Source organism: Cygnus olor, chromosome 4 (assembly GCF_009769625.2).
Source record: "Cygnus olor isolate bCygOlo1 chromosome 4, bCygOlo1.pri.v2, whole genome shotgun sequence".
Lineage (NCBI taxonomy): Eukaryota > Metazoa > Chordata > Aves > Anseriformes > Anatidae > Cygnus > Cygnus olor.
Window position 1 is genome coordinate 63756442 of NC_049172.1, and position 14839 is coordinate 63771280.

The 14839-nt window shown below is 37.1% G+C and overlaps 1 protein-coding gene across 2 annotated transcripts in view; it reads left to right on the forward strand.

Moving 5' to 3' along the window:
* CLNK (cytokine dependent hematopoietic cell linker) overlaps positions 1 to 14309 on the forward strand; it is a 29930-nt gene extending 15621 nt beyond the window's left edge. The window contains exons 11-15 of one of the 2 annotated variants that reach the window (XM_040555775.1): positions 1000 to 1040; positions 4908 to 5047; positions 5410 to 5487; positions 8784 to 8939; positions 11666 to 14309. In XM_040555775.1, the coding sequence (XP_040411709.1) occupies positions 1000 to 1040; positions 4908 to 5047; positions 5410 to 5487; positions 8784 to 8939; positions 11666 to 11797 (547 nt within the window). In that variant the 3' untranslated portion in view covers positions 11798 to 14309. Of the gene's footprint in view, positions 1 to 999; positions 1041 to 4907; positions 5048 to 5409; positions 5488 to 8783; positions 10727 to 11665 lie in introns of those variants that run through there. The other variant, XM_040555774.1, reaches the window with a different exon arrangement.
* Positions 14310 to 14839: the final 530 nt, after the last annotated feature.

Sequence of the window (14839 nt, forward strand, 5' to 3'; positions counted from 1 at the left end):
TAGCATACCAGTGTATTATATTTTGCCTCAATTTCCCTGCAGTGGTGTTAAATATACTATACGAAGTAGCTCTGTCATCTCCAGCCTCAGCATTTTCCCTACCCTCTGTATTCCATTTTTATATGTGAAGATATGCTTGGCCTTCTTAAGGCCAATTATTATTCCATAGAAATCTGCCACAGTTTCTACTACTTTTCTAACCTTGCAAATCTTTCTTTTCTAAATAAGTTTTTGAATGTAATTCTACCACATCTCTCCTAAAGCATTCAACAAAATATAAAAGTATAGGATAAAGTATAGGAACTATGCCAAAAATTTAACATCTTTCCTACAGTTGACTGATAAGACAGAATCTCTCATCTAGCCTTCTTGATGATGACAGCATTTCTCCAAGATAAAATTACTACCTGTAATACCTAAAATTATTACCAGTATTTGTGACCCCTAGTATTTTGATTCTTGTGCTGTGGTACCAGTGGCTCTGTTATGGGAAGTTATCTGTCCAGTGCATTTCCCAGTTCTAACTAATATTACTACAAAATTTGGGGCACTCAGCAGTGAGCGAGAAAATCACAAGCATCAGGGAACAACTGCTTGCTGCATCTTCCTTATGGAAGGACTGGAAATATCAGGTGAAATTAGCAGGGGGTGGGCTCAGAACAGACACAGGGAAATTGTGCTTCACTATAGAATCAAAGAATCATAGAATCATTAATACATGGAGTTAAAGCATGAAACTCTTGCAAAGGCTCGTGGGGAGTAAAAATGTATGTAATTTCAAAAAGTGACTGGAGAAATTAATGGAAGAGAAATCTGTCAAAAGCTGGTAAATACAAAATTACCACCTGAAACTCAGGAGAGCCCAAGGCTGCAATTTGTAGGATGAAGGTGTGTTCTGGGGCAGCACAGCTATGCATTGCTCTGTAATTTTACTCTTACTTAAATATGTGCCGCTAACAGAAATATTTTTCTGACGTTACTTTCATTGCTTTCTCCTAGCTTCCAGTATATACAGAGCTCAAAGAATGTTTGCAGCTCAGGTAAGAAGAGAAGAGCTTTGAAAACTAAACCAGGAATGGATAAACTGTGACACAGTAGGCACCAGATCTGTGTTTCTATGTGTGTGCATCTGCACTGGGTGTTTTCAGTGCATTGAGGCAGTATAAAGGGATTGTTAAAGGAAGCAAGCAGAAGGAAAAAAAAAAAAAAAAAAAAGTAAAACAATGGCACAGTCAATAGCAATGAAGAACCAACAGGAGTTACTTGCTTGGCTGTACCCTGCGCATGGTTCAAGAAAGCTAAGAAATGCCTAACCTAGCACCCAAGGGCATTAAGCCACTACAAAACCCGACACCCAGAAAAGGAAGGAGATTTGGACAAGCTGCTGAAGGACAACAGGGATAAGAGGAGAAGGCAAATTGCTGGGCTGACATGGGTGGAAGCTGCAGATGTTCAGGATATTATATAGCAGCTACCTTGGTTTTAATGACTTTGTGTAAGTGAATACATTGATCTTTTCTTTGTGGAAACTACTTTAGGTTTATCACGGATTCCTAGAGGGAAGGACTTGTAGATGGCATTATCAGACAGGCCTGTTAACGTATTATGGCTGGAAATAGGAAATTCACTGGGCTGCGTGGTGTTTCCTGAGGGAAGGGACTGGGAGCCAAAAGTAGCAGTTGTGGGGTGCCCTGCTCAGCCCCAGCCCGTGGTGTGGCTTATCCAGTAACTATGGCAACATCACTCCCGTCATTGTCCCTGTATTTTTTTGAGACTCACAGAACTAAATGCAGCACATGGGAGTTTCACCACATTCACGGGCACACTCTGTAATCTGGAAGATGATGCTGCCACAAACACAGTTAAAAGCTGTGTTGGCTTTTTGCTGTTGTGTCATATTGTATCCGGTGTCTGTCAACCTCTCTACCTAATCTCTTCTAAAAAAAACATGGCTTTATTTGTATTTAACCCTTTAGCCCAAAAGTTCTATTTGACTTATCCCTACCTGTCAAAGTTACACTTGCTTTAAAAAGCAATTCTATAAATCCAAAAGAGAAAGGATTAAAGTAAAATAAAATAACATAAAATAACATATAAAATAAAATAAAATAAAATAATAAAAATGTCATCTGTTTACAGACATTTGAAAAGCAAAATCCCTTTGTTAGCCAAACTTCATGATAAGAATTGTGTAAGAAAAAGAAAACATTTATCACTATGTTGTATAATTATGATTTTTGCACATATATATACTAAAGAGGAAATATTATAGAAAGGAAACTCTCTGATATGTTGGTCTTTCATAAAAAGGTTGATTGACAAAGAAGTGTGTCTAAACCTTAAGTGGAGTACATATAAATAACATGACCGTGGTCTTTTGAATTCTGTGGGTCTCTGGGTTTTTTGAATGTCATTAAAAGTGCACCAGCCAAGTTATCTCATATTTTATCTCATTTTTTTTTAAAGTAAGTCTTTGAGAGTGCATGCCTTGGGAGACCCAGTGGCTCTGGGGCCTCAAGGAGTACAGGGCTCATCCATGCTGGTAACTTTCTACTGTCTTTGACTACACTTACTGTACTTTTGTATTCTCCCTTAACTGCCACTGCAAATGCCCTTTCTACCAAAAATACAAACCTCTAAGCCATGCTGAGAACCCATGAGCTGCATAATCTGAATTCATGCTAAAAGCCAGGAACACCAGGAAGCACATACAGGCTGTATTATTTGTTCAAATAAAGAAGGATTCACCTTGACTTCAGCCTGTGTCAGGCCAAACAAGCCCACCTCCCTCAGCTTCGTGCCGTAAGCTCCTTTACTTCTGTTTCGGGCTGTTCTCAGGAGTTTCTCAGTCCTCTCATCTACGCACAATTCCTTGTTTTTCCTAGGTTCCCTGTACCAACCTCTGCTTCAGAAACTCCTGCCATTCCTACCACTGCTTTTGGTCCTTCACGCGCAGGCCCTCTGGGACAGCGCAACCACACTTTATCTCCTTAAATTCCTTGCCCTTGTGAAACAACAGGGACAGAACAGAACAAAGAAGTGGCCTTCACCCCTGCTATCCTACGTGGTCCTTTAAAGCCCATGTTTGGATTTAAAAAAAATATTTTACAAAGAAATTATTAACTTTACTGGATTTGTACGAATAACCTTGTATTTTTTACAATATGTAAATATATATTTCTCTCACTCTGATTTTTTTTTTTATCCTTTATTGTTTAAAACAAGTTATTTTCTGTGTAAAAATCTAAACTGTTCTTTAATTTCTTGGCAAGCAGTGTAAGAGAATTTTCTACTTCTTGACATACGAGAAAGAAATTCTACAGAACACACCAGTCACAAAGCAAACATAGTGCTAGCTGCAGGGTTTCTTTTTAAGAATAAAGTATCTGAGGACAGCCACCAAAAATGAAATGTGAACACAAATGACAGCTTCAGGATCTAATAAACTGAATGGTGGCATATGGGTGTTTTAACGACTCAATCTGCAGAAAAAAAATGTAGATGCCTGGTTACAGACCCTTTACACAATTGGCTCAGTAATTTCATTTCTGAAGGGATCGATTGCCTATTGAATATGAATGAATATAAATGAATATGGTTGTTTTCCTACTGACATCAGTGGACATTGTTTACTGGCTTAAACACAAATGCAATGTGCTGTAAACCAGAACAAGACACATGGTACATGCATGAAACAATGAAAACTATTATTCTTCTGTAAAAGAACGTCTCTGAACTTCTTTAAAACTTTCATATGTTATGTATTGGCAGAATAATCTGATAAAACATGAGCAACAGATAAAATATAATGAAATTTCATTTTGGCAAACATTACTGTCTCTTATGACAGTAAAGGAAAAGATGGAAGCCATCGATAATCACATTTTTCTCATTTACTCTTACAATAGTCACTAATTCATTTCTACCAACAGCACTGCACAAAACAAATAAAAATGCCTTCTGTTTTATGGCAGGATATGATGTTTTCATTCTGCAGTTAACCATTTCTTTTTCTCATGGTGTGCACCTGCAAAATGGTTCCTAACCATACATCTTGAAGCTTTTCTCCCGCTGTTTCCACTGCAGCCTCACCAGCCTGAGCTTTCCCATGTCACCCCACGCTTTGTGGTCCTGCGCCATCCCGTGCACTCTTTGGTGCTGTGCTGTTAAAAGGCAATATTAAATATAGACTGCAAATCACTTGCTTCAGGAGGACGCTTTTCAGCTGCCTGAGCAACCTCAATTGGCTCATGTAACCCCACCAGGAAAGGAGGGAGCAGAGTGTGCAGCCTGGGAGCTCTGCCTTCACCTTTTTCTTGATGCAAGAGCAAATTCACTACTCCGTATCCAAAAAATGAGGCCTGGCCCTAAATTTATTCACTGCAGCAAGCTGCAGAGCAAACTGAAATTCATCAGCACAGCAGAGCCTTGAATCCTCTAAGGCTTGGTGGAAATAATGCCATCTGGCAATGGGATAAATGAGGAGCTTTAATATGCTTGGATACAATACAAATGCAAGGGGTTTGAAAGGTAAATGCAGAGCAGAATTACACTTGTAGAACATAAATGTCCCCGTATTTATTATTTTATTTAGTATTTTATATTTTATTATAATTTACATATAATATTTTGCTGTGCTTACAGGTACGAGAACCTTGTAGAGTGATGTCAGTTAAAAGGCATCAGAAAACTAACTCATGTCTTAAATTTCTTGGGGCATGAATCTGAAATCACTGGTCCTGCATTAGCACAAGAGCAGTCATAACAGTTCTAAATTGTAAAGGTTGAGAACACAAAACTGCAATTCCAAATTGTAAATGCTATTCTCTTGTGTATAACAGATAGGGTAAAATGAAGCTAAAATTTAAGTTTAAAAAATATGACTGTTTTTCTTTCTGAATTTACAGAGCCCACATTAAATGTAAAGGATGTGTCAGTGAAGAGGTCACCGTCTCCTATACAGTGCACATCATATGAAAACAAACCATTCACAAAACATTCACTTGTAAAACGGGAAATGAAATCTCTTACCCAGCCCACTGAAAAGGTAAATAATACTTTGCTTAATGAAGGCAGGGTTGTTGTTTTTTAAATGGGATTATCACTCTATAGCATGCACACAACTAAGAAATATGGTCTACTAAATATATTTGTCTAAGAAATTAAATAGTCTGAAACCTGTGGGCTTTCAGCACCCCTGAAAACAATCCAACATGATAAGAATTTAGATGTTTAATTTGAAACAGATTTTCCAAAACAATTTCTAGATATAGATGCATTATAATCATTTTAATAAACCATGATAAATTTGCTTTAAAGGCAAATTTGATTTAATCAGTTTTCACTGGGAATTGCTTCTACCAGCTGTGGTGAATTTCTCAACACTGATTATGATATCTTAAAATTAAGGACTTAAACAAATATGAATGGTACATTGGAGAATATGATCGCCATGAAGCAGAGGTGGCATTGTTACAGGAGAACACCGTAAGTACAATTTATCTTGAAATCTGTGGTGTAAATCTTGGAGAATATGTCTTTAAACTGTCCACAATGGCTTACTTTTTTTTGTTGTTGTTGTTTTGTAAACTAACTATACAATCCATAACAACTTAGATTTGATACAAAATATAGAAAGAGTTAAAAATATTGTCAACTGATTTTATTGCATTTCTGATAAACAAATTTACATTAAAATTCTTAATTGCCACACTACCAAACACATATACACCAACAAGTAGTTTGCTAATTAACACATCAGACATTATCAACAGGATTAAGGACAGGAGTATGTTTCAGTGTTTGTTTATTTCTAATTAACTACTAGTCATATGGGCATCCACCTATCTTGCTGTTTTGCAGTCATTATTATGCTTAAGTGTTTTGCAAAGCACAGCCTGGAGGGCGTGAGCAGAAGGACGGATGACTCCTGGGAGCAGGAGATGCTGAGCAGAATGCTCTGAGCAGTGCCCAGCAGCCGGGGCAGCTAGCACTGGCTTGTGACCTACATGAAAGACGCTCTGCTCTCACTGTCTCACTCTGGGCAATGCGGGTGGATAAAAATAATTCTGTTGGGTTTAAAAAAGGTTTGTGGTATGGTCAACAAAAGGCATAAAATCCATTTATCTTGTAACTACTTCAGAGACTGAAAGCAAGCCTTCAGGGCTGAAACGTCAAAGACACATTCCAACCCATCAGCCAACCCAGAGTACCCCAAACTGTGAAGGGCTGGATTTATTTACTTATTAATATAATAGAATGCAGTGATTGCTATTTTTGAGGGCAATTTTAGCACAAAACCTCTCAGCTGCAGTCTCCAGGGAGTTGCAGTCACTGAAGGAGTCAGGAGCATGAGGGCTGATGTACTGCCATGGTTTAACAGCCAGCAGGGAGTTTCGAAGGGCTGGGGCCCCACACAACACAAGGGGTCCCACACGTCCTGGTGGCTGCCCTGGTGTTCTGGCAGACCCACATCAGAATGAGCTGCGAAGGGTTGCTGAGGACAGCCAGGCCAAAGAGCGCTAGCATCAAGTTATTCCAGTGTTTTTAATTTTTCTGTGGTCATTTAACTTCTTCCACTGGGCTTCCAGTCTGATAGGGTTTTACAATGTTTCTTTAGAATACTTCTGTGCATAATAATTTTAAATGCAGTATGGGATCCCAGGGCAAATGGGAGAGAGAAGGCAGTTTCTCAGTGAGCTCTTTCTGATTGCATTCAGAGTAATGGCTTGAGGCCTCCCATCAGATCTGAATTTGACTACACTATCCTGAAGTGCCCACTCTGAAAAGAGTTTGGAAAGCAAAGCATACAGCCGCTCTGTGATTGTGTAGGGGAGCATAAATGAGAAGCAGTTAGTAAAGGTGTGCCTTTGATAACAGCTGAGTGTGGGGATTAGTTCTGATACCAGATCCTGGCTTACAGCTCAATGCTTTGCACCCAGGAGGACTATCAGCAAGAACAACAATGTAGGTATATTTTTTGGACTTCAATTTATTCATAGCATCTGCTGGGAATAGCATAGTGATTTTCAGCTATTCAGAAGTAAATCAGATTTTATAACCTCCTATCCTTAGCTACCTGTGAAAACCCCAAAAAGTATCCATTTAAGAATTAATGACTCTATTTTTTAACATTCTTGTAGAAATACACTGTAGCAGCTTTCTTCAATATTAGCACAGTCTCACTGAAATGCATAAATACATTTTTTCCCTCTTTTTTTTTTTTTTTTTTGTATCTGATTTCTGGCCAGAAAAAAGTCTTGCACCCCACAGCATGGGTTCTACTACTGATTACAGCAAGCACAGAATCAGATATAATAAGATTAATAGCATTCCTTGATTATTGTCATCTCTTGGTTTCTTCATTAGCTGCCGATCCTTAAAAAAAAAAAAAAAGTTCAGGTCTCCTGGTGCAGTTGGCAATTCTCGTCAGAAATTCCTGTAGTTCCTACTACAGTGACAATAATTTGTTATTATTCGCATAGAATCCAAAAACTTGTGAAATGCTTAGATTTGTCAGCGGTTCTTAGCTTCTCTGATTCTCTGATTTACATATTCTTTCACTCTAGTCTCAAACATTGTTACAGTTAAGGAAAAAATAAAATAAAACCATATATATGAGAACACACTCCATAGAGTCGTAATTTTGAAAAAGTGACATTTTGTTTTTCCTTCCTCTGATCCTCTACTGCATAAATGAGAAATATCAAGTTGACATGGATCAGAATTAGATAAAGTCATTTGAAGGAATTAATGTTGGAATCTTAGTTCCATCACTGGTAACTTTCTTATTCTAAGGCCTTCCTACAAAAGAGTAAAACTAGACAGCCAGATCACAGAATCTGAAACATTTTCTAACAAACATTTAGGTTCATGAACTCTTTACGCATATGAAAATCTTCACTGTGTTGAATGAAATTGCTAAAATCAATCATGCAAACATTTAATTGCATACTGAACTTTATGTATATGAACAACCTACTGGGTAGTTCTGCATGGGTGTCAACTCAGAACACGCATTAAGTGGACAAAGCCATTTTTTCAGTATTATTTCTATATTCACTGTTACACTTCATGGGTATCTTTTTATTATTGCATGTCCTTAAAAACAGAAACTATAATTGAAACTGCTGTAATAATTACATAAAGGATTTATTACACACCCAGGTTACCCCAATAGTGTAAATATATATCATACCAGCTTAAGACTCACTACAATTTAAAACTAAGAGGTCATAACAAGCATTAGAGACCATGTCCTTGTATCATAAATCATTATTCTATCCAAAGGAAATTAACCAAAATCATACACTGTTTTTTAAAAAGAAAAAATGTCATTATCTATCCTTTCTTCCTTCTTACTGTTACTCATTAACTTTTTTCTTTTAATTGATTTGACTTTTGATATCTCATTTTAAGATTATTTACTAGCATGGAGCTTCAATAAAGATTTCAGCTTAACATTGTACAAGACAGCAGCGTTGATCAAGCCATGCTTTTCACTATCATCAGTCAAAATGTATGCTAATTATATTTGACTCATGGAAATTATTGATTTAAACACAGTTTCACGACATTTAAAGTAAGTGCTTTGCTAAACTGCCTACCATCAAACTTCATTTAAAAATATATTTTCTTGATACAGTATAACACTGCACTGTAAAAATTAACTAGTTTTGCAAGATTTAAAACCAAACACCCAAACACCAGCTCTAGGCAAATGTTATGATACACTTTTACCAGGATTTACTGGTATAACTACTATAATAATTTGTGTCATACAGGATGAGACTTTCTTGGTTAGAGACTGTTCAAAGAAATCAAACACTGAACCATATGTTTTGGTTGTCTATTATGGAAGAAGAGTATACAACATTAAAGTACGTTTTCTAGAAGACAGCCAACAGTATGCGCTGGGAACAGGTCTCAGAGGAGATGATGTAAGTAAAATGACCTCTGTCTATTGTCTATTTTATTGTATATTTGCCTATTTTATTGTATGTTGTCTATTTTGTGTTGCACTTCACAAGTTCTTAACACCAAAGATTTATTATAAACTTCCACACATAACAATTTTGCTGTTTCATTAGTTTCTTTTACAATACTGGTGTTTCAAGTATGTCTCAATGTTTCAAGTAACTTCAAGACAGTAATTTAAAACCTAATTTTACATGCCATGCTCAAATACTGATTTAAATAACTGAAAATTTCCTATGCATGTATAATATTTCTACCTATCCTAAGTATCACCTGCAAAGTAAAGCGGAAAGTCCTCCTTTTCCAGGTATACATCTTTATACCTATAACTTTAGCATATTTTGTAATTTGTTAAAATAAGTAGAAATTTTAAAATCTGTACAACTTCATACATCTGGCAGCATGGTCTGTTGCTTCTATTGCTACAAAATCAACCAGATTCTCTAATTGTCTGTCCCTCATATAACAAAAGGTGAATTAATATCTTTAAAAAGAGATGAGGAAGTAGGAAAAATATGGGACAAAGGATATTCAGAAACCATGAAATAATGTGGGAGGGTTATTTTTCCAAGCAAACGCTATTTATTTGGTTGTTGCCTTCCCCCATTCCAGTCAGTTTTCATTATTAAAGATCCAAAGATAACTATAACACTGCTACTTTTCTTGTACACAGTTCTTTTGACAAACAACTCAAATCTTTGCTCACATTTAAAGCTCATCATGACACAAAAATTAAATATTTTCTACTTTCTAACTAAATATTATCTACTTTGCTAATCTGCTACATACAAAATACATGGTTTTAGCAGAGTGGATCAAAATTATATTAGTAAAAATTACAAAAACTTTTAAAAAATAGCACATTTGCTTTGAATCAAGTAATTTTGATTCTTAAAAAAATACAAGATTGCCAAATCAGATTTCATCTGATCCTCTTGTTATAAACTGGGCATGGATCAGGTGGAAGTGACAGTGATTACCATGAGATACTATCATGTATACAGTATGCCTGTGAATATAGGAAATGTGATAGAATAAGCCATGCATTTCTTCTAGAAACAGCACTAAAAGTACTAAACTAACAGTATACTTGCATTTCTGTGTACAGTTCTCGTGACTTAACAATGAATCCAAAGAATAGCTCAAGATGAAAAACAGTGGTGTGATCACACATGACACGTGACTGGATCCATGACAGAAATGGATCACTTACCTCTAGAGTTAAAGTTAGAAGTCAGTTTGTCTCACCTGCAAAAGCTTTGAAGTTACACACAGAGGGAAGAGTACTATTTAAATTGAAAGTCAATGGCACAAGGTGATTAGTAATGAATGGACTGGAAAGTAGAGAAGTAGAGGATTGCTAACCATCAGAATGGCAGAATCAAGGACAGATTCTCACCAGTAGGACAGGTGAGGGTAGCTTTCATAGAATCATAGAATGATTTGCCATGGGCACGGACACCTTCCGCTAGACTAGGTTGCTCAAATTCCCATCCAACCTGGCCTTGAACACCTTCAGGGATGGGGCATCCACAGCTTCTCTGGGCAACCTGTGCCAGTGCCTCACCACCCTCGTAGGAAAGAATTTCTTCCTAATATCTAATCTAAATCTCCCTTCTTTTAGTTTAAAACCATTACCCCTGTCCTATCCCTACATTCCCTGACAAAGAGTCCCTCGCCAGCTTTCCTGTAAGCCTCCTTCAGGTATTGGAAGGCCGCTGTAAGATCTCTCTCCCTGGAGCCTTCTCTTCTCCAGGCTGAACAACCCCAACTCCTTCAGCCTGTCTTCGCAGGAAAGGTGCTCCAGACCTTTGATCATCTTCATGGCCCTCCTCTGGACTCATTCTAATACATCCACGTCCTTCTTGTGCTGGGGGCCCCAGACCTGAATGCAGCACTTTAGCTGTGGTCTCACAAGAGCAGAGTAGAGGGAGAGAATCACCTCCCTCACCCTGCTGGCCACGCTTCTTTTGATGCAGCCCAGGACATGGTTGGCTTTCTGGGCTGCAAGCGCAATTGCTAGCTCATGTTGATTGTCTCAACATGTTTGAGAATGGTTCAGTTGCAACTTGATCAGTTCAGGAACCTCGAACCAAACATTCATCATTTTATGAATGGGCTTAAGGGACATCATTGTTTCTCACAGCAGGGAACAAAATTAAAACTCTGCTGAAACCCTCCTGATCTCGAACATTAAAGGGATTTTATAGTGACTTAATTAGCAAATCAAATGGGAAAATAAAAGGTACATGTAAAAAACAGACAAACAAAACAAAACAACAACAAAAAACAGAGAAACCAGCAGTATATCATGTACTACAAACTAAGAGTAATTTTGATAGGATAAAGTTAGTAATAACTTAAAGTTGCTTCATCTTTTCAAAACCTATCATTGCATCTGCTATCACAGACTTTTATGGGGTCACTCACTGCATTCCTGGGGCTAGACATGCTCCCCTTTTGCTCCAAGCAGACAGCTGCTTTCTATCACACAAGATGGAGACACAAAGAAAATAAGAGGATTAAATCCCATTGCGTTTCCTTTTATCATAGCTTCTGTCCAATCATAATTCTATGCAAAATATTGCCTACTTCTAATGTTGTCATTTGCAATTCTTTTAATGTTATTGACAAAAACATATAGTATTTGCAGTGTCAATGAATAATTACAATTTTCCTTTTTCCCCAGAAATTTAATTCTGTGAAAGAAATCATTGACTTCTACAAATATGTTCCCATCACACTCATCGATGGAAAGGATAAGGCAGGAAGCCAAAGAGAACAATGCTACCTTACATATCCATTCAAGTTACGCAAATGATATTTTCTGCCTCAATATCACCCATTTCTGTATAAATGTAAATAGAATAATTATTTAAATATGTCAAAAGCCAGATTAGCCTTTGAGTGATGAAGCATTCATACTATGAAGCATTCTAAACACTCTCCTAAAAAACTTCTCTCCAACTTGGATTATAGATTACTGTATTTTTGATTTGTTGCAATTTGTTTTTATCCAATAGATGTAAGTGAGCCTCACATTGTATTAATTCACAGAAAAGTCTTAAAAGACTAACTCCTGATACTTTGACAATGGTTGAGCAATTTGCTTATCTTGCACTGTACCTGCTAATGCAAGATGAAAACCAGTCTTGCTTACCTAAATGTCACTGAAGCTCAGTTAGTAGCAAAGCCTAATAAAGCACATTGTAGTCATATTAAATATATTCTTGCTTTTAAAAATACACACCAAATGCTATTTTTCTATTTGCTGTTTAACACTTTCATTCAGCGTGCATATGTACTTGCACAACAAAAAGCCCTGCTCAGCAGCCACTGAAGTCAATGGGTATCAGCTGATGCTCCCAGGTATTGGAGCAGATTCTAAGGCTACCTTTAGCAACGAAAACTCTTACTGGTTAACTAACACATATTCTTCACCTTAAGTAGAATCATAGAATCATGTAGGTGGGAAAAAACCTCTGAGATCATCAAGTCCAACCATTAACCTAGCACTGCCAAGTCTACCACTAAACCATGTCCCTAAGCACCACATCTACATGTCCACAACCAGCCTGTACTGACATTGGAGATCTCGCCAACCTAGATGCAGGAACTTGAACATGCCCTTGCTGAACTTCATGAGGTTCACATGGCCCCAGTTATCACATCTGTCAGGGTCCCTCCTGATAAAATCCCTTCCCAACAGGGATATCAAGTGCACCACTTGCCTTGGTGTCATCAACAAAGTTAGTGTCACCCATAAACATTATGGTCATTCAGATTCTCTTAGGCATTGCCTTTCTAGGCAGGCCACCTCTGGTCTTGGGTTTTAGACTCTCCCTCAGATTAACTATTGCTCTTGGGAGAAATGTGCCTGGCTCTTCTTTTACAATCATACTTCTCCCCTTCATACCTTCCTGCTTTACACAGTGTAAAATAATACTACGAAGATTTGGGAATGAATGTGCTGAGCTATTTATACACATCCCTCTATCTGCCCATGTCTTTGTGCTTTGGCTGTCCGGACTGACAGCACAGCAGGCACAACCACATAGTTAGTAGGATTTCCACAGGACACCCCACCCTGCTCACCAGAGGTGCCCCTAACGCTGCCTGAGGCAGGGTCAGCAGAGTGGCAGAAGCAAAGCACTGTCTGTGGAGGACAAGAGCATGGGAAGGGGGCGCTGAGAACAGAGCTGGCGGTGTGCCACTGCCTCAGTCTCCCCAGCTTGAGGCCAGGGTGGAGGGACAAAGCGATCACTGAAGTAACAGATACTTGTATTCCATATTTGAACTTTCAAACATATGTTAGGACCATTAAGCAAGCAGTCCCTTTGAATTCTCACTATGTTCAAGTGTACAGATAAAAATTATCAGTAGGAGCAGTAGAATTGTTTCAAAGTCACCTAAAAATGTTTCAGCATTTATCAAAGCGGATGAGAATTTTATTATTTTTTTTTCCCAGAAAAAAAAAAATATAATTTATTCATATCTGAGTTTGGGGAAGTTTAACTAATTTTCCCTATGAATATGAAAGGCTGTTCTGTAAAGCATTAATGATCTTCTTTTCTCAGCATGCTGAGAAGTTTAGTGAGGTAATTGGAATACACCAAGAAAGCAACCTCAGGTACTTTATCCTTACAGAACAGGACCAAGAAGAATAAAAGCATTAAAGCCCAGAATATGACATTCCAACCCAACTTAGGATGTACTGTGTAGTCGCACAGACTAGCTCTACATGAATTTAACAGTTGGTTGTTGACTTCCTTGCAATCTTTTTATTTCTCCATGCTGCATCAGAATGCAAAGGAACATTCATTACAATTATTTCTCTCAAACCACTGAGAGTATTAAATATGAAGGAAATTATTTTCACATGACGTTATCTGATCATTAGAACCAAAAAATCAACAGAACAGAAGCTGCTAAGTACAGTTTGGCAAAGCTCATGAAAAGGAAGAGAGGCATCATGTAATCTGCTTTCAGACTTTTATAGTCACCATACAAATTAACTTGTGGAAGGTTTTCATGTTAAAAAAACATTTTTTTTTCTAAATTAAACCCATGAGAAAATAGAACAGCTTAACAATTTAGATAGGAGACCATGTCAGTGACATACAAAGCCTTGTAGATGTTTACTAAAACAGCAAAGTTGCTTACTAAAGACAAGCATTAATAGTATACTTAAACCACCTACAGTTTATAATGCTGAGCAGCAACACTTTTTCCACACATACAAAGATTACAGCTTTCATTAGGAATGTTCTAATTTTGCCAGTGACAACTCTTAAGAAGAAAATTCAAAGCCATTTTATTTAGTAGCTTCTACAGAAACAAAATCAATTCAAACAGTAACCTGGACTGAAAGAGTTTAAACAAAGGAGGAATTTTAGCCATGTTTTTCTTATGTTAACAATTTCAATATTTATTGTATATGATAGGCCAAAGTTTTAAAATGGAAACTATTTTCAGAATCAAAAATGCAAATAGTACTGTTAGGTTTGGCATAAAAGTACATGAAGTGAAAAAACCCTCTGGTGTACCCATCTAAAAAAATATAATTCCATTTGAATACAAAATGAGAACTGTCATTTCGTTATTACTGACAAAGCAGACAAAAGGAAGTTTGTTCTGTGGAATAGGTTAGTCTATGATACAAATGATACAAAATTTTTCAATGTGTGATGAAAAAGATCTCACTTAAAGCACCAAATATCTGAAGGATTTTAACACTATTGCAAAATGTTTGGAAAGCAATGTTTTAACTGTTTTTTAAAATAAGCCTCAGTCAGATGTACTTTATAGTTTTAAAATATTTACATTTCAATACAGATACCATACATACTTTATCAAAACAATG